We start from the raw sequence: 23,049 nt of genomic DNA, 5'->3' as shown, positions 1-23,049 counted from the left end.
TAGATTGCATTTCTTTAGCTTTGATCTTTGTTTCAAGGTATTCATCCTTGTGTTAATTTGAGTATAAGCACTGCTTTACAGAGAAAGCATGGAGAAAACTCTTGACTTCAATTTCTCTTCTAAAATTGAACAAAAATCTTTGTCTAATTTCTACATTTATCACAGAATGACCTCCTCATTAGCAGTGAGGTTGGTACTATCTCAGATTTTTATTTATGGACTCTGATAAAAATGTGAAAATGTTACATATACCTCTCTATATATCTATCTTTAACATAGAGATAGATATTTTATATGTTCATTTAAATTATTCTTTAATATATTTATATGACTACATATTAATGAATATGCTAAAATAAAAGTCAGATTATAGTAGAAAACTGGTTTTGAGATTACAGTGATAATAAACTGCATAAAAAGATAACTGGCAAACATCTTTAGTGTTTCTCACATGATGACACTGAAAAACTTGTCTGTTTCATGGTGAGGTAAGCCTTACTATGGCAATTTGGCATCCAAAATTTTTGGGATCTGGGCTGCTACACCTGAATTAATTAATTAATAACATCTTATCTTTGAAAATAGCATCTATTTGGTGATACATCTGATTCATTTATTGCCCAAAACCATTGAATGAAGCCAAAATGACATACATGGTATCTGATTTGTTCTTGAAAATGCTTAATTACTCATGAAGATGAGTAACAATAATGACTTCTATACTTAATGGCTGTCTATGATTTAGATGAAGCACTTGGATTCTGATTTTAACATTTAAATCTTACCAGGAAAAGACATTGTGGAGATTTGTCAAGATGCCAAGCAAAAAACGTGGCAATTCTTATTTGAAATTGGCTATATTTTCCATGGATTAGTACTTAGGAAAACAGATCCCCTTGCTGTGCCTCTGTTTTGCTGATGAGATAAACTTGTATCCTCTCTATTTTCCTTTCCATGCTTTGACTAAAACAAAATAAAGATAATAAATATAAATCGTTGTCCATTTTAAAGTACAGCATGATAAATTTTGTACTTTCAAAGGGCAAAATTTAATGTTTTGAGAGGATTCAGCTCCATTTTTCTCCTTATCTGACGCACTCAGAATTTATGTGTTGCCACTGTGTTTTAAGTAGTATGGATTGCAGAAATTGTCTTCACATAAATACTCTGATATATGTTGGATAATAAATTCTCTAAGAGCACAAAGTTACCTTGAGATGTCATTTAGTTTTCCTTTGGCTTGGGGACGGTGGCTAAATAAGCCTACACAAACAATGACATCTACTTTTAGCTCCCTGACAATGATTTATGACTTTTTTTTCATTTCAGTGTACTTGTGCTATATTCTACCAGTTTTTCATAATGCACAGCACAGGTTAGGCACATAGTAGGTGTCCTAGAAATGTGTGTTAGACATTGGGCACTTCCTGACAATTTCTAGAAATTAATTTTAATCTGTCAGCATATTTGTTTGCAGTTAATTATGGTGTGTCACATCTACTTCATTCAGTTTTCTGTGTTATTAGTGTATGAAAAGTGAGGAGAACAAATGTCCATCACTCATTCATAGCCTTTACTTCTGACCAATTGACCTTAATCATCTCCTTAATGCTTCCTTTATTTTACCTTCTTAGTTATCCTGAGCTTCTGTAATCAAGATCCTGTAAATCATTATTAAACTTTCTCTGATTAAATGCCTTGTTTATTGGTCTTAATTTTAGACCATTATTCTTTTCTGGTAGTTTTGATCAACCACAATGGACTTGGTGAAATATTCATGATTTTAGCTTGTCTTTAAAGACAATTCATGGCCTACTAAATTACTTTGTGTTTCAATAAAAATAAAAAAAGAATATAATCTTCATAGAATTATATATTTGTATGCCAGCACCACAAAGCTACCTATAACACCCCCTCCCTGCCTTTGTTTCTCTCTGTCTCTCTCTTGTTTTGTCTTATTTTTATTTTTATTTTTGCAGATCCTGGGTCTTGAACTCAGGGCCTGAGCACTATTTGTGCTCAAAGCTAGCTGTCTACAATTTGAGCCACACCTCTTCTGATTTTTTTTCATAGTTTAGTGGAGTTAAGAGTCTCGTGAACTTTCCTCTCTGAGCTGGCTTTGAATGTGATTCTCAGATCTCAGACCCCTGAGTAGCTAGGATTACAAGTGTGATGTGGATATTAATTCTTAAATGCAGACTTTGAGACCCATATTTAAAGCAACATACAGACTGCTCCTTTTCCTTCCTGTTAATGTTATTCAGCAACTCAATCTAAAGAAAATTAGTTTTTATTTCTAATATAATTATAGCAAGAACACTTTGCTCATTCTCCAACAACATATCAATTCCGTTGATGATAAAATTTTAACACCTTGTCAAGACTGCTTAAAATTAAAATTTTAAACTGACACTCTCTGTTTGTGGTAATACACTTTGTACATGTTTATCTCAATTGAAAAAGAAGAGATTAAAGGTACAATTTCCTACAATACGGAAACATATTCATGTTAAAAATGTCACTAAAGGCCGGGCGCCGGTGGCTCACGCCTGTAATCCTAGCTACTCAGGAGGATGAGATCTGAGGATCGCGGTTCAAAGCCAGCCCGGGCAGGAAAGACGGTGAGACTCCTATCTCCAATAAACCACTAGAAAACCGAAAGTGGCGCTGTAGCTCAAGTGGTAGAGCGCTCGCCTTGAGCTGAAGAGCTGAGGGACAGCGCCCAGGCCCAGAGTTCAAGCCCCATGACCGACAAAAAAAAAAAAAAAAAAAAATGTCACTAAAGAACCAGGTGCTGGTGGCTCACACCTGTAAATCCTAGCTATTCAAGAGGCTTTGATATGAGGATGGCGAACTGAAGGCAGCCTAGGAAGAAAAGTCCCCATGAGACTCTCATCTCCAGTTAACCACTCAAAAAACCAGGAGTGGCACTATGGCTCAAAGTGGTAGAGTGCTAGCCTTAAGCAAAAGAGCTTAGCAACAGTGTCTGCACCTTAAGTTTTAGTCCCAAGAATGACCAAAAAAAAAAAAAAAAGTGAATAAAGAATAAGAACACATGCATATAAAATTTAAAGATCTGTGACTATATTCTGAAAGTTTTAAAAGTTGCTTGTGTCACTGGGCTCTGGTGGCCTGTAATCCTAGCTACTCCGGAGGCTGAGATCTGAGGATTGCAGTTCAAACCTAGCCCGGGCAGGAAAGTCCATGCAACTTTTATTTCCATATAACCACCAGAAAACCAGAAGTGGCAATGTGGCTCAAGTGGTAGAGCACTAGCCCTGAGCTGAAGAGCTCCGGGACAGCACCCAGGACCTGAGTTCAAGAACTGCAACCAAAAAAAAAAAAAAAAGTTGTTTGCTAGTGAGTTTCTCCCACAAAATGAGTTAAGTTGGTAGAGCCAAAGTTTTTCAGAGTTGATATTAAACTTGTCACAATGGTTTATTATGGTATTATTAACTTGTTTGCTTGCTTTTGAGATGTCATCCTTCTGTACTGCCGAAACTCATCTTGTCTTCCAGGGTCAAGCTATTCTCCTCCTCTCTGTCCGATTAGCTGGTATTACAGAAGTGTTCTACCATTTCTAGCCATTAACCACTTAAAATTGTAATTAGCTTTCTCATAAATGTACAGCATTATGTTTTTATATGTTTTATTGTAAAAATACTGTGCAGAGGGGTTACAGTTACATGAGTAAGGTAATGAGTACATTTCCTATCCAGGACTGCTACCTCCTCCTTTGTTTTTCCCCTACCATCCCTTCCCTCTCCACCTCCCCAATTCCTCCCCTCACCCCTCAAGTTGTAAAGTTCGTTTGCAACCATAGTATTTTGTACATCTCACTGGGTCAATGGGTCAACCTGTATCCTTTTTTTAGCCTTTTGTTATTTCCCATCCCCTCCCCAAATTAGAAATATATATATATATATATATATATACAAGATTCAGGGTACTGACATCAAAAACAGTGAAAACAGGAGTTATACCAAGGGGGAAGAACATACAAGAGAAAGAAAAAAATCACATAGTACATTTTAAATACGGTAAAAACAATGGCAAGAAAAGAAAGAAGAAGAAAAAAAAAAACTTGTACTCCTATTTTTGAGTTCATTTCACTTGACATCATCTTATATGATCATATGCACATAGCTTTTGACCTCTTCTGCTTGTGCTAGACTTATACTAGTTATTGCAAATAAGGGAAAACATGGAACCTATGTTTCTTTGGGCCTGGCTAACTTCACTAAATATAATTTTTTCCCAGTCTTTCCATTGTCTAACAAATGGGGCAATGTCATTCTTTCTAAAGGAGGCATAGAATTCCATTGTGTGTGTGTGTGTGTGTGTGTGTGTGTGTGTGTGTGTGTGTGTGTGCGCACGTATGTTATTCAATCCATTCATCTACTGAGGGGCATCTGGGTTGGTCCCATATCTTAGCTATGGTAAATAATGCTGCAATAAACATAGTTGTGATGGTAGCTTTGGTATGGACTTCTTTGTGATCATTTTGGGTAAATGCCCAAAAGTGGGATTGCTAGGTCATAGGGGAGCTCTATGTGGAGTCTTTTGATGAACCTCCATACTGCTTTCCAAAGTGGTTGAACAAGTTTACATTCCCACCAACAATGAAGTAAGGTTCCCTTCTGTCCACATCCCCTCCAGCAACTGTTGTTACTAGATTTCTTGATTATGGCCATTCTAACTGGGGTGAGGTGGAATCTCAATGTTGAAAATGACCTAACTGAATTAATAAAACTAAATTTGAAATCCGGATTAAAGAGCAATTTGATATTATAGTCCGTTTCCACTTTTTAAATTCATAAACATATTTTCCTGAAGTAAAACTAAAATGATGAAGTTTTTCCCTCATTAATTGTAGTGTGGGAGCTGAGAGGAGGGAGAGAGACTAAAAAAGAGTAACACAAATGGGATGAATTTGATTGAAGAAGTTTCAATTGATCTAAGAAGATGTATGCACATTGAAGATATTACAATGAAACTTCTTTGTACAACCAATTTATACTTATACAAATTGTAATGTTTTTAACTCATCAAAATAATGATCACAGAAGTTTGATAATATCAAAGTTAGACTTTGTGTATTTATAATATATAGCACTGTAAAAATAAATTTCAACAAACATGTTTACGTGTTTTCCAACTCTTTATATTGTTAACAAAAATCTTCAGAGCTACATACATGGCTCAAGTCACAGACATGTACCTAGCATGCTTACAGAACCTATTAAATCCTCAATACTACAAAAAATAAGCAAACAGATAAGAAAAATTATTTTCAAAAACATCAAAACATCAAAAAAGAAGCAACTAAATAAGATCATCTGATATAATTGTAATCTCAATCATAAATTACTCCCCTACATTGATCCTCAAATTCACAATGTAAAATGGTAAAGAATTCAATCTGCTTTTCTTTTACCCTTTGAAATGTTCTTTATCCTGAGTACTATTCTTTGCCACTGTCCCCAAACTAGATCATGTAATAGAGATATGCTGAGCCCTCTTCCGCACCTAGCACTAGTCAAACCTTCAGCTAACCTGGTTGATACAGGTGAGTGAAATAAGAACCTTTTCCTAGACAAGAGCACCAACTTAAACTTGCTTCTGTCTAACAGAATACTGAGACATGACTGTATTTAAATCCACAAAAATTGGAATTATTTGTGAAGTAAAACAACCTGAATGATGCATGCTCACTTTCATATTGTACACAAAAGCATTTATTCTCAATTGGGAAAAAAGGTACTCTCAGAAAATGGGCTAGTGGAATTGATGGCTTATATATCAGATTTTATGGATGCTTTCATTATATCTTGTGGTATGGATAAAGTTTTTACCACTAACTGGCCCTTATTCTTGACTCTGGCAAACATAACTTTCTATAATTAGTAGAGTAAAAGTTCTTTGATTATCTCGTTTTTACTTGTAAAGTTAAAGCTTGCTAAACTTACATACTAACAATGCCTCTTATAAGCTAACTGCATTTTTGTGCAGGTCCGGGGCTTGAACCCACGACCTGGGTGCTGTCCCTGAACTATTTTGTTCAGGGTGACACTCTACCACAGTACCACTTCCTTCCTTTTTGTAGTTTATTGGAGATAATAGTCTCATGAACTTGCCTACATGGCTGATTTTAAACCATAATCCTCAGATCTTAGCCTCTTGAGTAGCTACGACAAGAGGCATGAGCCACTGGTGCATTGTTATAAGCTAACAAATTACAAGCATTGTAATTAATAATAAATTAGGGATATTTTAAAGTCAATAAGCTAATGAGTTGGTAATCCATGTCACAGAAATATTTATACAATATAGTAAAACTAATTTTCTGTAGGGAAGGGAATGCAAAATTTTCCCTTTATTATCTGTCATATAACCAAACAATTCTGTTTGTTTCTATAAGCTTATATCTAATTATTGTTACTTTGACAAAATTAAAAGTAAGTATAATTTTGAAAATAATGGCCTTCTACCCTACTTCACTGGGAAATATCTCTGCAATCATCTATGACCATACGTTTTTCAAGAAACTATTTTAGTCCAACTAGATCTCATTATGCTAAATCTTAGAAAAGTGGATTCAGTAATGATTTATATTTTTGTAGTCCATGTATTAATTTTAAGGGGAAAGAATATTTGGCAAGCATTCATGATTCTCTCTACTGTGTGGAAAACTTCACTAAAGTTTATCAAGTTAATATGGTAAAAGAAAAATTCGAAGAATCAAAACAAACCTCAAGCCACCCAAGAGATCTATTTAAAGTTTGTTAACACTCTGATATTTCATGACCAGTAACAAGCAGTCTTTCAGTTAGAAGAGTCAGAACATTATACCATTTGATATTTTAGCACCAAGTACTTTACAAAACATATTCAAGAATATGCCTATTTGTAGGATGAACAAGCATACAGTAAACTAGCTATTTTATGTATATTTTGTGCTAATTCTTATATGTTTATGAGGTAATTGTTTTATGTTTTTGAGTTTTTTTTTATAATGGCATGGGAATGGAAACAGATTAGAAGTGATGAGATTGGAAATTCACAAGTTTAATAAAATTTGAATCTGAAATCACATTCGTGAAAGGATGTCAATTGTCAAAGGGAAAAAGACTTGGCTGGAATGAGATAGGAGATGAAGAGAGGGGAGAGAAGGGGAGGGGAGGGGAGGAAAAGATAGAAGAGAGAAATGGAGAAGGAAGAATATGAAGAGAAGGGGATGAGAGAAGAGATGGGAGGTAATAGGGTAGAGGATAAGGTATCTCTATTTCTTTCTGTGTCTGTCTGTCTGTCTCGATAAAAAGCCTGATCAGAGGCTAATACTCTTAGAGAGGAAACCAAAGCAGAATATAAATGTAATGATATACCATCTTCATTATTCTACTATGAGATACTCTTAATAGTACAGCTACTTTTTTTCTACATGATGCCTGAACTTACATTTATTTCAAATTGGAATGTATGTATGCTTTGTTTTCAAGTTGGTAGACATACTTGGTAAATGTGTCCTAAATACTAGTGACATATGTAAGTCATTTAGCATAGTTTAATTTTAGTAAGCCTCAAATAGGTTTGATATGTTACTTCAGAGTCATAATGACATTATAGTCTCATATCTTCAAAGGAAAGCACAAGCCAACTCCCCTTTCCATCTGTGTCTTACTGCCCCATCCCACTTCACAGACTTCTCATCTCAGAACTCATCTTAGTTCCATTCTCCGCTCATGTTAATTTTACAATCTTTCAAATATCACCTTTCTAGTCTTCGAGATCCATAAAAGTAAAGCCTATTTTAATAGCTATAACCACAGTACAAAGATCAGAATCTAGTATATAGCAGATACTAAAATGCTTGATTATATATATATATATATATATATATATATACAAATATATGATCAATAAATGTATTGATGAATGATTGTTTTCACTGTAAGTGGTAGGACAAAGGGTGAACTAATTCAGCAGTGATATTCACTAGACACTATATTAGAAATGAACTATAAAACTTGGGGGTGAGGGGGACCTGGAGAAAAAAACTGGGAGAAAATGAGGGAGGAGCGACACTGTTCAAAAGAAATATACTCATTACCTGACTCATGACCTGTAACTCCTCTGTACATTGCCTTTACATTAAAAAAAATCCCAGGGCTGGGAAGGTGGCTCAGTGGTAGAGCGCTTGCCTTGCATGCATGAGGCCCTGGGTTCGATTCCTCAGCACCACATAAGCAAAAAGAAAAAAGCCAGAAGTGGTGCTGTGGCTCAAGTGGTAGAGCGCTAGCCTTGAGCTGAAGAGCTGAGGGACAGCGCCCAGGCCCAGAGTTCAGGCCCCACGACCGGACCCAAAAACAAAACAAAACAAAACAAAAATCCCATTGATACTTCTTGGGCAAACTATCCATGCTACAAACTTAAAAAAAATCATCTGCATATTTATCCCTTCCAAATCTGCATTGAACTTCTAAGATAAAGCCTAGAAAATTCCTAAAACTCAATATGTAAAATTCTGAACATATGTTTTGCTTTCTAAATTTTTATCAATTTACATTGCCTAAAAGAATGTCATCCAGGTGTTCAAGTAGAAAATGAAGCACTTATTCTTTATTCCCCTTTTTCCCAAACCTGGTTTTCCTCAACACATTGTCATTCCCCAATAATTATCTACTCTGTGATCATTCCATGATTACTCTCCATCTGAGAATGATACTAGTCACTCAGTCCAAGATCACCACAGCTGTCTAGAGTAATGCATTTGCTTTCAAGTTGGCCTTCTTCTGAATCAGCATCCATTTGTTTTCCATATTGCAACAATAGCAAGGTTCAAAAATTTAAAAAAAAATCATATCTATGAGTTGTAGGACCAAGGCCAAATTTCAGAATGATTGTCCTCAACACCCTGTTTTGTATATAATGTTTCTTTTGTTTGGAACATATATCTTTCTATCTGCTAAGATTACAGTTATATTTTAAAATTTTAAGTAGACATTATTTCTTTCACATAAGCATGAATTCCCTGATATTTAACATTGACACATATATTACATTCTCATAGTCACACATATCTGTATCACAAAACACATCTTATCTATCTATCAACCATTTGTCTAATTATCCATTTATCCAACTGTCCATCTCTCTGCCTTCCCACTGAATTAGCAATTCCTCTGAACTGGATTACCACATGTCTCCATTATTTAAATAACCATTAGCAAGTTCAAAACTATTATTTATTGAAAAATGAAGGAAAAGGGTCATTTTTTACAGTGGGAATAGCTATGTGCTATATAGGAATGTGCTATTCATATGTTCTATCATTGTCCTGCACATACAACCCCCTAAAACTTTATTTTTTAAAGTTACTTATTTTCTTTCTTTTGTTCTCATTAAATCATCATAAGTTTGAGTAAGAATTTATGCTTATTACTATAGTGAATGGGATGACATTTAGTGTTAAATTACATAATGTTCTTAGGAATGTGAGCAGTTGACTGGGAAGTAATTTGGCATTTAGTCATGTGGACATCTATTCACAGGTGCCCTAGAGAGGGTGGTAGTATTCCCTACCCTCCCCCCCCCCCCCTCGTCCCATTGCACATTTGTTCAACCACTGGCTAGTCTCTTTTAAAACTCAAGCATATGAATCTGGGACATTTCTGGGTATTGGAGTCAATGGAAGTATCTAAAAGAAAATCCAAGGACAAGTAATTTTATCTACCAAATAAAGTTCACAAAACTGAACAAGTCAATCTTGCCCAACTACCACATATAACAGGAATATGTGTGACAGGAAGATGCTTTGCAAGGGAAGAAAAGAATGTTAAACCAAGCTACTGAGAATATTAAAGCTTGAGTTAAAGTAATAATGGAAATATCTAGGTGTGTATTTGAAATAATCATTTTTAGATGAACTACACAGGTGTATTTGTTCAGTTGTAAAATGGCTATGAAAATTATCATTTATATACTTGAGACCAAGGTATGATTTTTTTTCTAAGTAAATATGAGTAAGATCATTCTCTTTCCTTTAAAAATTAAAAATGATTGAATTTAAAATCTTTATATGATCATAAAATATGTGATTGAAAATGCTTAGAAAAAGCCTTAGACATTGATCTATCTCTAGAGAGATATAAGTAAAAGTAAAGAAAAGAAAAGCAGAGTAGTCACAGTTCAGTTCTTCTATCTTTTAATACAGCATGACAGTTTTTGTTTTGTTTTGTACAAAATTCCTACATACTCTGTACTACTTAATAGTGGAGAAGCAATGACAACAAAAACACAGTTAATTTTTAAATAGAAAAGGCAGGATGTGCTTTAATAAGCTAATGATTCAAATATTTACACTTGATGATTAATTTCTGAAAATCAAGAATCCTTAGGTCAGGGTGGATATTAATGATGTCACTTGTAAATATTATTATTCAATGCATAACCATTATTTCCATAGTATTAGTGATAGGCATTTTAATCTTTTTAGCACCTGTTTTCTATTATTTTAATTTCTACTATTACAAATACAATGACATCCTAAATAATACAGAAAATACAAACTTAATATATATCTTTGACAAACTTCTAAATATACTTTATGGAATGATAAAATTTTATGAAACACATAATAATATGTAGCTTAAGCTGGGCACCACTAGCTCATGCCTGTAAACAGAGCTATTCAGGAGATTGTGACCAGGAGGATCAGAGTATGAAACAGACGGACAAACCCATAAAATTTTATTTGCAGTTAACCAGCAAAATGTGGAGCTGGAGGTGTGTTCAAGAGGTAGAGTTCTTAACTTGAGCAAGCAAGCCCAGCAAGTTTGAGGGTGAATTCAAACCCCACTACTGCTCCCCTAAAAGTGTGGCTTAAAAGTATTACTATAATAATAAATCTCAATAAAATTTTATTTTATAAGCATCAAATTCCTCAAATATCATTAAACCAATTGGAATATGACAGTACGCTTAGTGTATAAATGGTTGCTGGTCATAAACTACTCTTTTGACAAAATGATGAATGTTAATGTTTGAAAACATAGCCTAGAAGATTAAAGTATTTGCTTTAATCTAATTATTAAGTATTTAATATTCTATGAAGATAGTGATTTATTAATTATTGAAAACATTTCTCTTTGATTATATTTAATTCTTTCAGTGTGTTCACAAAAATGGTATGTACCACAAATCTAAAGCCTTGTCAATGTAAAGATAGTGGGCTTAAAATAATGCCACTAAAATTTAATTCTACTCATACATATCAAGTAGGAATATTTGTAGCTACAATTTTCTTCAAAGTATAAAATTTTCTGAGGATATGACTCTCATAATAAATGCTGAAATTCAATTTTATATATTCAGATATGGGGGTCACCGGGATTGAAACAGTTTTAGTTCTATAGTACTGTATCAAGCTGCTTAAAATACCAGAGTTAACAAAAAACCTTAAAAAAGAATATTATTAGAAGAAAATTAAAGGAAGAAAATACCTTTCAGTGATAATTAACGTTTTCAAATAGAACCATACTAATATTACATTAGAATTACAAAAATAAAAATAAAAATAAGGCATATCCAAGTACCAGTGGCTCACACCTCTAATCCTATCTACTTAGGAGTCTGAGATCAGCCTCTGCATAGAAGACTGTGAGACTCTTACCTCCGATTTATCAGTAAAGAGACAGAAGTAGAGATATGGTTTAAGTGATAAAAGGCTAGCATCAAGTGATAAGCATAAAGTATCAGCACCAAAAAAAAAAAAAAAAGACATACTCACACACATACACACAAACACACACATTAAAATCCAGTGACTAGTGGCCAAAGACTAAGTTAATAGTATTATTTTATTATTCTTCCTTTATTCAACTAATGCTCTATGAGTGTTTTTTTAACAAGTATTTTATTGTGAAAATACTGTACAGAGGGTTAATTTACATGAACAAGGTAGTGAGTACATTTCTTATCAAGCACTGCTACCTCCACCTTTGTTTTTCCCCTACCATCCCTTCCCTCCTGTCTCCACAACCCCCCCCCCCCACATCTGTAAAGTTCATTTTTTAGATATAGCCTCTATACATCTCATTGTTGCAATGGGTCAACCTGGAGTGTTTTATTATGAATAAGGAACTAAGTTAGATGCATTAACTCAAACTGATCACTGCTTTGTTTGGCTATTACTGTATCATTCAGCCACACCTCCAGCCAGGCTTTTTACTGGAGATGCAATCACATAAACAATTCTGTCTCAGCAGGGTTTGAATCACAATCTTCCAGAATTAAGCCTCTTGAATAGCTAGGGTTATAGACAGGAGCCATGGTCATTTGGCTCAAACCTATTTTTTAAATCCAAGAATGCTTGTTTCCAAGGTCAGGTTAGGAAATTTTTATTCATCAACATTATGGTTTTAATATATTGAACAGATACAGTCCATTTGACATTTTTCTAGGTACTGATTTGAAAAAAATATGGCTTTTAAACTGAATCACTGTATGACCTTTAATCAGCAAAAAATAAAATAAAATCTCTGTACAAGATTTTACTGTGTTAAACATTTTAAATTACAGCTGTGCTGTAATTTAAAGGAGGAGTTATGAGGAGCTATTTGGAAATCACAGAAAGTTATCCTAAATCCATAACTACACATGCCAATGAAGTATTTTATAGATTAAAAAACATCTTGAAATGTAATCAGTAGCTCTAATAAATTTTTATAAAGCAATGTTACTAAAAATACACTTTATTTTTCAGTGCCAGAAACTGAACATGTAGCTTTGCAAATTCTGGGTAAGCAATCTATCGTTAAGCTGTAATATTAGGCCTGAAAAGACTTTTAAGAATAGGTTTTGAAATATATGTGAAATATATATTGAGATATATATGTATACATACATTTAAGTGGTAATTTAGAACAACTACAAAATACTTATTCAAATTAGCAGCCTTTAAACAGTCCCATTTCATTTGCATCAAATTGGAATTAAATAAATTGTCTTGGAAATTTTTGTTTTTGAGAATAAAAATAATGTATCTTAATATTGGAGCTATAAAGAACATTTTGTATTCAAGTTTTATCTGTAGTATGTAATGATTATTAATCACTAAAAAATACAAAAATTGATTTGCCTGAGATTACCACTAATACAAACATAAGTTGAATACATTTTGAAAATGATAAAAAAAAATCAGTAATACTACTAGGTCAACAAAATATCAGTCTTTCACACAAAATCTCCACAGTCAAATACGTCAATCATCTCTGAAAACAGAGGATAACTACTGAATTGCTTAAATCTTTCACTTACCAACCTCCACAATACTAGAGCAGTTGGGATCTGTGAAGCCATCTGGACACTCGCAGGAAAAGGAATCATCAGCCAAGTCTGACAAACAGATGCCTCCGTTTTCACATGGGTTGGGATCACAGATATTACCTAATGAATAAAGAAAAAGAGATTGATGGTTTGTTTCTTTTGTCCTGATGTTAGTTAATAACAGACTAGTTCATGTATGGCATTGTTGTTTCTTGGGGAACAACAATTAGATGTATTAGATTAATAGATTTATTTATTAGATTTCCATGTAAGGTATGTAAGACCTATTTGAAGCCATGTGCTTTTAAGAGATGGTAGTAACATAGAAGTAAACTCTGCAACTGAAACATCGCATCTTAGAGCTAACCATTCACTTTATGATTCCTTCATTAATTTGTTATAAAAAAAGAAAATATTATCTTCTTATAGACAGGGGTAAACAGTAAACCCTCTTTTGCAACTTAGAACTCAGTGTTAAGTATGAGAATTTGGTACATGTAAGAAGGAATAAGATTTCTACAATAGTTAACAATGTGGGGATCTGTTTAACTTACACAGGTTGGCTCTGAGAATAACATTGATGTAAAAGCTATCAGTGTCAGACTGCTTTATTATATTAAGCAATCTCCAGCATATATCCATATATACTTTGCAATGTCACAGTCTTTCTTACTGAAGTGGGGAGAAGTTATTTCTGGATTTTTATAATCTAGATCTATCTAGTAGAACTTTTTTGCCCAATGGAATATTAACAGACTTCAGTCCTCAGATTTGGAAAGCACCTGAAAAGTTTTACTTATAACCTCATCACTGTCACAAAAACACATTTAAATCAACATGATTGCAAAAGGTGAGAGAAGTATGAGAAGATAATAGAGAAACTGTACAGAGAAATCAGTTTTAACACCGAAGTCCAAAAACATATGGCTTTGTCTTTGGCACCACGTGGCAGATAGATTGTGGAAAGTACAGTGAGAAAATGACTCTAGAAGGACAAAAGAATGGGCCCCTAATGCTGCCTAGAAAGAGACAATTGCAATAGTTCTCACCTAGGATATTGTGGGAGATAGAAAATGTACAATTTGGGGAGGGGAAGGGAAATAACAAAATGCTGAAATAAGGATACAGGATGACCCATTGTAACAATGAGATGTACAAGACTAACTTTGCAGAGGACGAGGGGGGGGGTTCGGGGGGGGGGAGGTGAGGAGGTGGGGAGGGAGGGCATGGTGGGGGAAAAACAAAGGAGGAGGTAGCAATGTTCAATAGGAAGTGGATTTATTCATTGCCTTACTCATGTAACTGTAACCCCTCTGTGCAGTATCTTTACAATAAAAACATATTTAAAAATTAAAAAAAAGAAAATGTACCTTATGAACTTTTGGATACAAGCAAAGAGATTAACAGGTAGACTGCTAAAAGTGTCAATCGGCTCACATGATAAGGTAGTATACAAAGGAAATATGCTTAATAGAGAAGTAGTCCATTTGGGAATAAGGAGAAGGTATATAAAAGGACATAATTTCTTCTAGAAAGTAAAACTGCTTCACAACTCCAGACACTCAAGATAGTTAATGATGAAGTGGCGCTGTAGCTCAAGTGGTAGAGCGCTCGCCTTGAGCTGAAGAGCTGAGGGACAGCGCCCAGGCCCAGAGTTCAAGCCCCACGACCAACAAAAAAAAAAAAAAAAAAAAAAAAAGATAGTTAATGATGAAATTGAAAGCCCTGACAGACAGACATGACATAAACCTAGATATCAAAACAAGGATGAATAAATTTTATTGTGAAAACAATGCAAATAAAAGGGCATTTAGAAATTTATAGATTGTTCCTGAACATCTTGATATACCCAAAGTCACTTTGATTAAGTCTTCTATGAAAAGAAAGCTTCAGAAAAAATCATGAATGTGGCTTATTGCACAAACAGCATTTGAATCAGATTTAAATATACATATAGATATAATTTTTTCCAAGTCTTTCCATTTCCTAACAAATGGGGCAATGTCATTCTTTCTGATGGAGGCATAGAATTCCATTGTGTATATATACCACATTTTCTTGATCCATTCATCTACTGAGGGGCATCTGGGTTGGTTCCATATCTTAGCTATGGTAAATAATGCTGCAATAAACATAGTTGTGCTGGTAGCTTTAGTGTGGTCTTGTTTGTGATCATTCCAGTAAATGCCCAAAAGTGGGATTGCTGGGTCATAGGAAAGCTCTATGTGGAGTCTTTTGAGGAACCTCCATATTACTTTCCAAAGTGGTTGAACAAGTTTACGCTCCCACTAACAATGCAGTAGGGTTCCCTTCTGTCCACATCCCCTCCAGCATCTGTTGTTATTAGACTTCTTGATTATAGCCATTCTAAGCAGAAAGAAACATAGGTTCCATGGTTTCTCTTATTTGCAATAACTGGTGTATGTCTGAGACAAACAGAGAAAAGGTCAAAGAAGTTGATGTTAGGTGAAATGAACCCTAAGATAAGTATTCAAATGTTTTTTTCTCTCTTGCGATTGTTTCTAACATATTTATAAGATGATTTCTTTGTTGCTTTTTTTGTCCCTCCCCCACTGTATAACCCCTGCTTTCAGTGTATTTGATGTTGGTATAATTTGTGGAGGGGAAGGGAAAAAACAAATTGTTTAAATAGGGATACAGGTGGACCCATTGCAACAATGAGATGTACAAGTCGTTATGTAGAAAAACGAACTTTACAACTTTTGGGGGGACAAGGGGGGTGATGGGAAGGGATGGGAAGGGGAAACAAAGGAAGAGGCAAAAATGCTTGATAAGAAATGTAGTCATTACCTTGCCCATGTAATCGTAACCTCTTTGTATGGTATTTTCACATACACACACACACACACACACACACACACACACACACTGTATATATATATGTATATATATATACATATATATATACACACACATACATCATTTTAAGGACACTAAATTGGAATGTGCCTCCTTCTGGATTAAAATAGAATTTGAATTTTTAAATATTTTAAAACAACAGAGTTGGAGGCTTAATTTCTACATTTAATAAAAGTTTTTAGGAACTATATTCCTTTGGAAGTGCTTTTATATGAATTCATATCTTCTCTCCAGAATGATCACATTAAAATTTTAGAATAACTGGAAATGAAAATCAATTTTTATCAGATTTATAAAATACATCATAAGACATGATAAATAAAAGATTAAAAATGCATTAGCACTTTTGTAAATCTAGGAACACATTCAAAAATGAATGAATACATTGAATGAATGAATGAATCCAAAGTATTTAGTAGGATTGAACCATCTATTGTGATTGGAAATGCCCAAGAATATACAAATATGTCTGATCTTGTAAGATTAAAAAGGGGGCATTATAATCTATAAAATAAAAAGTGAATGAGATCTTTTGACATGAAACTTAATGTTAAACTATATGTTAAAGCAGTTCTGGTAATATTTTACAGAGTCCCCACAGAATGAGAGAAGTTGTTAATTAGTAAAGGGACATTTGAGACAACTTTCTGTCTTTCTCATTGTATATTTGGCTAGATAAACAGCTCATCATCCTTTTATCTTATTCTTCTTTTCCTAAGTGCGTGCTCTATGGCATGCACCGAAGTAAGTGCCAAACTAAGGAAATTATTGAGAGGTATAAAATTTACTATAGGAGATAAGATAAAAGCAGGAACAATTATATGACTTAGTCATATAACCAGTGACTATATCACCCAAAGTGTGGAACCAGTGGAGAAGATATCATTGTCAAGTGTTGAAAATGAGGGAGGGCTTAAAAAATGGCAAAACCTCCCATGCTCCTGGATTGGAAAGATTAACATCGTGAAAATGGCAATACTTCCCAAGGCTATCTACAAATTCAACGCGATACCTTTCAAAATTCCACCCTCATTCTTCAAGGAAATAGAAGAGGCAATCCAAAAATTCATATGGAACAATAAAAGACCCCGAATAGCAAAAACACTCCTCAACGGAAAGAACACTGCTGGAGGAATATCAATACCAAATTTCAAACTCTACTATAAAGCCATAGTAATCAAAAAAGCTTGATATTGGCATAAGAACAGACCTCAGGACCAATGGAATAGAATTGAAAACCCAGAAATGAACCTATAGACCTATAGCCATCTAATCTTTGATAAGGGAGCTAAAACAATAGAATGGAAGAAAGACAGCCTCTTCAGTAAATGCTGCTGGCAAAATTGGTTAACTACTTGTAGAAAACTAAAGCTAGATCCTTATATATCACCCTGCACCAGAATCAACTCCAAATCAATCAAAGACCTCGAAGTCAAAGCAGACACTCTGAAAACATTACAGGATGGAATAGGAGAAACCCTAGTTCTTCTTGGCTCAGGCCGAAATTTTCTGAATAGAGACCCGGAAACACAACAAATCAAAGAAAGGTTTGGACAAATGGGATTGCATAAAGTTGCAGAGCTTCTGCATGGCAAAGGACATAGCTAGCAAGATCAACAGAAAGCCCATGGATTGGGAGAAGATCTTTACTAGCCATACAACGGACAAGGGTCTCATATCTAAAATATACTTGGAACTCAAAAAATTAAATCCCCCAACAACAAATCTTCAAAGAAACAACTGCCCAATAAATAAGTGGGCGAAAGACTTAAAGAGAAACTTCTCTGAAGAAGAAAGAAGGATGGCCAATAGACACATGAAGAAATGCTCAACATCCTTAGCCATAAAAGAAATGCAAATCAAAACAACATTGAGATACCACCTCACTCAAGTTAGAATGGCAAAAATCAAGAACTCTAACAACAACAGATGCTGGAGGGGATGTGGACAGAAGGAAACCTTACTGCATGGTTGGTGGGAGTGTAAACTTGTTCAACCACTTTGGAAAGCAGTATGGAGGTTCCTCAAAAGACTCCACATAGAGCTCCCCTATGACCCAGCAATCCCACTTTTGGGCATTTACTGGAATGATCACAAACAAGACCACACTAAAGCTACCAGCACAACTATGTTTATTGCAGCATTATTTACCATAGCTAAGATATGGAACCAACCCAGATGCCCCTCAGTAGATGAATGGATCAAGAAAACGTGGTATATATACACAATGGAATTCTATGCCTCCATCAGAAAGAATGACATTGCCCCATTTGTTAGGAAATGGGAAAACTTGGAAAAAATTATATTAAGTGAAGTAAGCCAGACCCAAAGAAACAAGGCCCCATGGTTTCCCTTATTTGCAATATCCAGTATATATATGAGTCAAGCAGAAAAGGTCAGATAATGTGATGTTAGGAAAATGAACCCTTATATATGTATTTTAATGTTTTTTTCTTTCATGCATGTGTTTCTAACGCATTTATAAGATTATTTCTTTGTTGCTTTGTATGTCCCTCCTCCACAGTATAACCCCTGCTTTCACTCTATTTGATGTCAGTATAACTTGTGGAGGAGATGGGGAAAAACAAGTCATTTTAGGATACAGGTGGACCTGTTGCAACAATGAGAAGTACAAGTTGTCATGTCGAAAACGAGCTTTACAACGTCGGTGGGGAGGGGGGGATGGAGAAGGATTGGGATGGGGGGGGGGTGGGAGGCTGGGAAGGGATGAGAAGGGTAAACAAAAGAGGAGGCTGCAATGCTTGGTAAGAAATGTACGCCTTATCCTGCCCATGTAATTGTAACCCCTCTGTACAGTATGTTCACAAATAAAATAAAATAAAATTTAAAAAAAAATTTAAAAAAATAATAAAAAAATCTAAAAATAATAAGTACAATAACCATAGTGTGGTTGTCAAGAAAATGGTCTTCAGACTTTAAGGCCATTTAGAGTTTTGTCTAGAGAATGATTTCCCATCTTTGATAGCCCAATTTCTGGAATTACATTTAAAAATAATTTATGTATTTAAATGTTTTTTTTCTTTCATGCATTTGTTTCTAACACATTTATAAGATTATTTCTTTGTTGCTTTGTACGTCCCTCTCCCACAGTATAACCCCTGCTTTCACTGTATTTGATGTCGGTATAATTTGTGGAGGGGAAGGGGAAAAACAAGTCATTTAAATAAGCATACAGGTGGACCCGTTGCAACAATGAGAAGTACAAGTTGTCATGTCAAAAACGAACTTTACAACTTTGGTGGTGGGGGGAGGCGGGTAGGCTGGGAAGGGATGGGAAGGGGAAACAAAGAGGAGGCTACAATGCTTGATAAGAAATGTACTCATTATCTTGCCCATGTAATTGTAACCCCTCTGTACAGTATTTTCACAATAAAAAAATGTAAAAAATAAGATAAAATAAAATTAAAAAGAAAATGAGGGAGGGATGTATGCCTAACCTACTACGCAAAAGAAACAATATCTTCCAATAGAAAATATCATGTCTTATTCTGGGAATTCTTCTCATGCCAGTATTGCCAGCGCATAGATGCATGTGAGGAACAGAGTAATAAGGTGGGAATAAGGTTCTATAAAAATAGAATGTAGCCTCAACATATTTGAACTAATAGTTGAACACTAAAACTTCATGGAAATAGTTTAGGGATGGGAAAACATACCAACACATTTGTGGTTTGGAATGAAAACCGTGGCAAGCACATTCTAGCATTAGATGGAGGAGGCAAAGTTGAGGGCACAGAACAAAACATCAAACTTTCAGAGTCATCCCAGTAAAAAAATAAAACAAAACAAAAAAAAACCCAGAGTTTGTTTCATTTTATCTTCTTTAGAAGTAGCCACAGGCAAGGGAAGAGATGGAGACACCATTTCATTACAAATCCAGATGCTACATTCCAGGTAGTAACATAGGAAATGAAAATCCCACAGAACACTCACTTTTCATCTCATAGATAATTAACCTAAAAGTGAAGGTATAACTGTTGAGAATTTATAGGAAGATTCAATTACCAATTAAAATGTAAAGTCATGTCTCTGGTAAGGACACAATAGCACAGCTTTGTACTGTAAGACTAATAACACCGTCACCCACTATCCACATAGTGAATGAAAACAATCATTAACACCAGGTTTTCATTATCAACCATAATTCCATGGATTTACATTACTGAAAAGGAGATTTCTGCATTCCTAGGTCAGGTTTTGTTGTTGTAGCAATGTTCAGAGGGGCAGGCTGAGTTGTGCATGTTATATTGATTTGTTTACATCAATAGAGGAATGTCCATGGGAAAGAATTGAAGTCTGAGTAAAAATTTGGAGGGTTAGGCTTATTTTTGCATATTTATTCAAAACTCAGGGCGTCCCATTCAGATCTCACTCTCTCTCAACAAGCATTCTTGAAAGGAAATTTACTGGTGTGTACATATTCCTTATATACCCAGCGTTACTAATGGCTGCCATTTCTTATCCCTTACATTGTCTCATTATTTTGGTAAGATTTGAATATTTCAATAAATATCTCAAATAAAGGAACGAGCACCTGTGATTATCTTTCTGGATGATAATATTAAATCTAGACTGCTTCCTATTAGGTATATGTTCCAGTCATGTAAGTATTATGTGGTTTCTATGAGGCAGATCTATCTGTTCACCTCTGGTTCTGTCAGAGATGTCAGCTTTTATTTAGCTGACCTGTCTTTCTCTTTTGTTCTTGGTGCTTTATGGTTATTCTTAATTTCATTTATATATATATATATATATATTCTTTTGTGGGGGAGGTAGGGCAGTCCTGCGAGTGAACTCAGGGCCTGGGCACTGTCCCTGAGTCAATTTGTGTTCAAGGCCAGTGCTCTACCACTTGAGCCTAGTGTTACTTCTGGCTTTTTCTGAGTGGTTTATTGGAGATAAGAGTTTCAAGGACTTTTCTACCCAAGCTTCTTTTAAACCACAACCCTCAGATTTCAGCCTCCTGAATAGATACCATTACAGGCATGAGCTGCGCAATGCTCAGCTTTTTAGTTGATAGTTAAAATTGTATACACATATGGTGTATACACTATGGAATAACTAAACCTAGGTAATTAATAGAAATTTTGTTATTTCACACTGGTATCATTTTGTGTTGAACACACTACATGTTTATTCTTTATAGTTTTAAATAACTCAGTATATTTGGGTTTGAGGGTGTACATGTACACATGCATTTGTTTTGCTATTTTTCCTTTGGAGCTAAAAATTGAACCCAAGGCCTTTTACATGTAAGGCGAGTACTTTAGTACTAGCCTCTATCAACAGCACTGAAATTACCATATATTGTGAACTGTAATCACTCTATTACATCTTTTTACTGTCATTAATATTTACATAATGTCCTTTTGAGAGGGAGAATAAATTTGATTTAAAAATTACACAAATCAATGTCACATTGTGACCAAATATATGTGAACCTTGAAGGACAATAGGGAAACTGGATTGATTTCAGGAGTTTTGTCTACATAACTGAGTTACCATCTTTATAAGGAAATATAATAGACTTTGTTTCAAAGCCAGTATTGTTGTTTGAGACTATTTAAATCATACAGAATAGAAATGACTAATAAAGCTATTGAATAAGCAGATATGGAAATGGAGAGGTTTTATTTTAGCATAAATTTTTATGTCTGAATGTTAATACTAAACGTCAAAGAGAATCTGTAAAGAAGGGAAGTGAAAGGAGGGGATCACAAAGAAAGAGAAGAGATTCTCAGACAACCAACAAATATTAAAAGAAAAGGAGGGAGTCAGTATTATGTCCTTTTTAAGTTTTTACAGGTGGAGACTCATGTGTCCATGTATATCTGAGATTAATAAAGATACCACATAAATAGTTTTAGGGGGAAGAATGCCCACAGAAAGATAATATCTGGCTTTGGTCAAGGAAGAGAATAGACAACAGAAACCATTCAATATAGAGAAAGGTTATTATAGATCTCTAATTTGAATGTGATATAATCCTCAATTATTAATCACATCTTTGTGCCAGTTCAGCTCTCCAGGAAGTAAATTTTTCTTTTGGTGGTGGGTCTTGAACTCAGGCCCTAATCCAAGAAGTACACTCAAACATAAAATTAAGAGTATAAAATGCTTAACTGGATTGGGGTATAGCTCAGAGGCAGTATTTGCCTAGCATATTTGAAACTGGGTTTGAACTCCAGCAACAAGAAAGAAAATGGATGGTAGGAAAAAAAACAAAGGAGGAAGCAACAATGCTTGATAGGAAATTTATTCATTACCTTGCTCATTAACTGTAACCCCTCTGCACAGTATTTTTACAATAAAAAATGTACAAAGAAAGCAATAACGACAATTTGTAGTAAAGTTTTGAGAAAGCAGAAGAAATCAGGAAAAGCCTTCATCTTGTGATACAGGTCTAGCAATGATGAAAATAAATAAGGGAAACATGGGGATGGATGTGCTTTCTACTAGGACCGAATAATGGAGCTTCTGTCTCCAATGGAAATTTCACAGACTTAGCTAATCTAACAGGGAGTTTCCAACCTGACATTACTTATCAGAGAAGTCCTATTGTGACAGAAATGACCAGTTACTTAGGTACTCTCCCCACATAAAAGTATTGGCTTGAAGCAGTCTGAATAGAAGGAGACTTTAAAGTTCACGTGACATCCTGAAAGTTCTGTAGAGAGAGGCTATTAATGTTAGCTGCTAAGCAAGCATATTCTTTCTTGGGAAGAAAGGTTGAAAGGGTGAAATTGATCACTGTATTCCTAAATTGCTCTGCTAAATAGCAACTCCTTTGTATACTAACCTAAAGATAATATTTTTTAATTT

General features: G+C 34.7%; 1 protein-coding gene across 2 annotated transcripts in view; it reads right to left on the bottom strand.

The window, feature by feature from the left end:
- Edil3 (EGF like repeats and discoidin domains 3) overlaps nucleotides 1–23,049 on the bottom strand; it is a 412,239-nt gene that overhangs the window by 285,932 nt on the left and 103,258 nt on the right. For both annotated transcript variants that reach the window (XM_042690926.1, XM_042690925.1), the window contains exon 2: nucleotides 13,318–13,446. In XM_042690926.1, the coding sequence (XP_042546860.1) occupies nucleotides 13,318–13,446 (129 nt within the window). The remainder of the gene's footprint in view (nucleotides 1–13,317; nucleotides 13,447–23,049) is intronic.

This window comes from Dipodomys spectabilis, unplaced genomic scaffold (assembly GCF_019054845.1).
Source record: "Dipodomys spectabilis isolate Male_0828 unplaced genomic scaffold, ASM1905484v1 ptg000140l, whole genome shotgun sequence".
Lineage (NCBI taxonomy): Eukaryota > Metazoa > Chordata > Mammalia > Rodentia > Heteromyidae > Dipodomys > Dipodomys spectabilis.
This window is presented reverse-complemented; position numbering and strand designations above follow the sequence as displayed.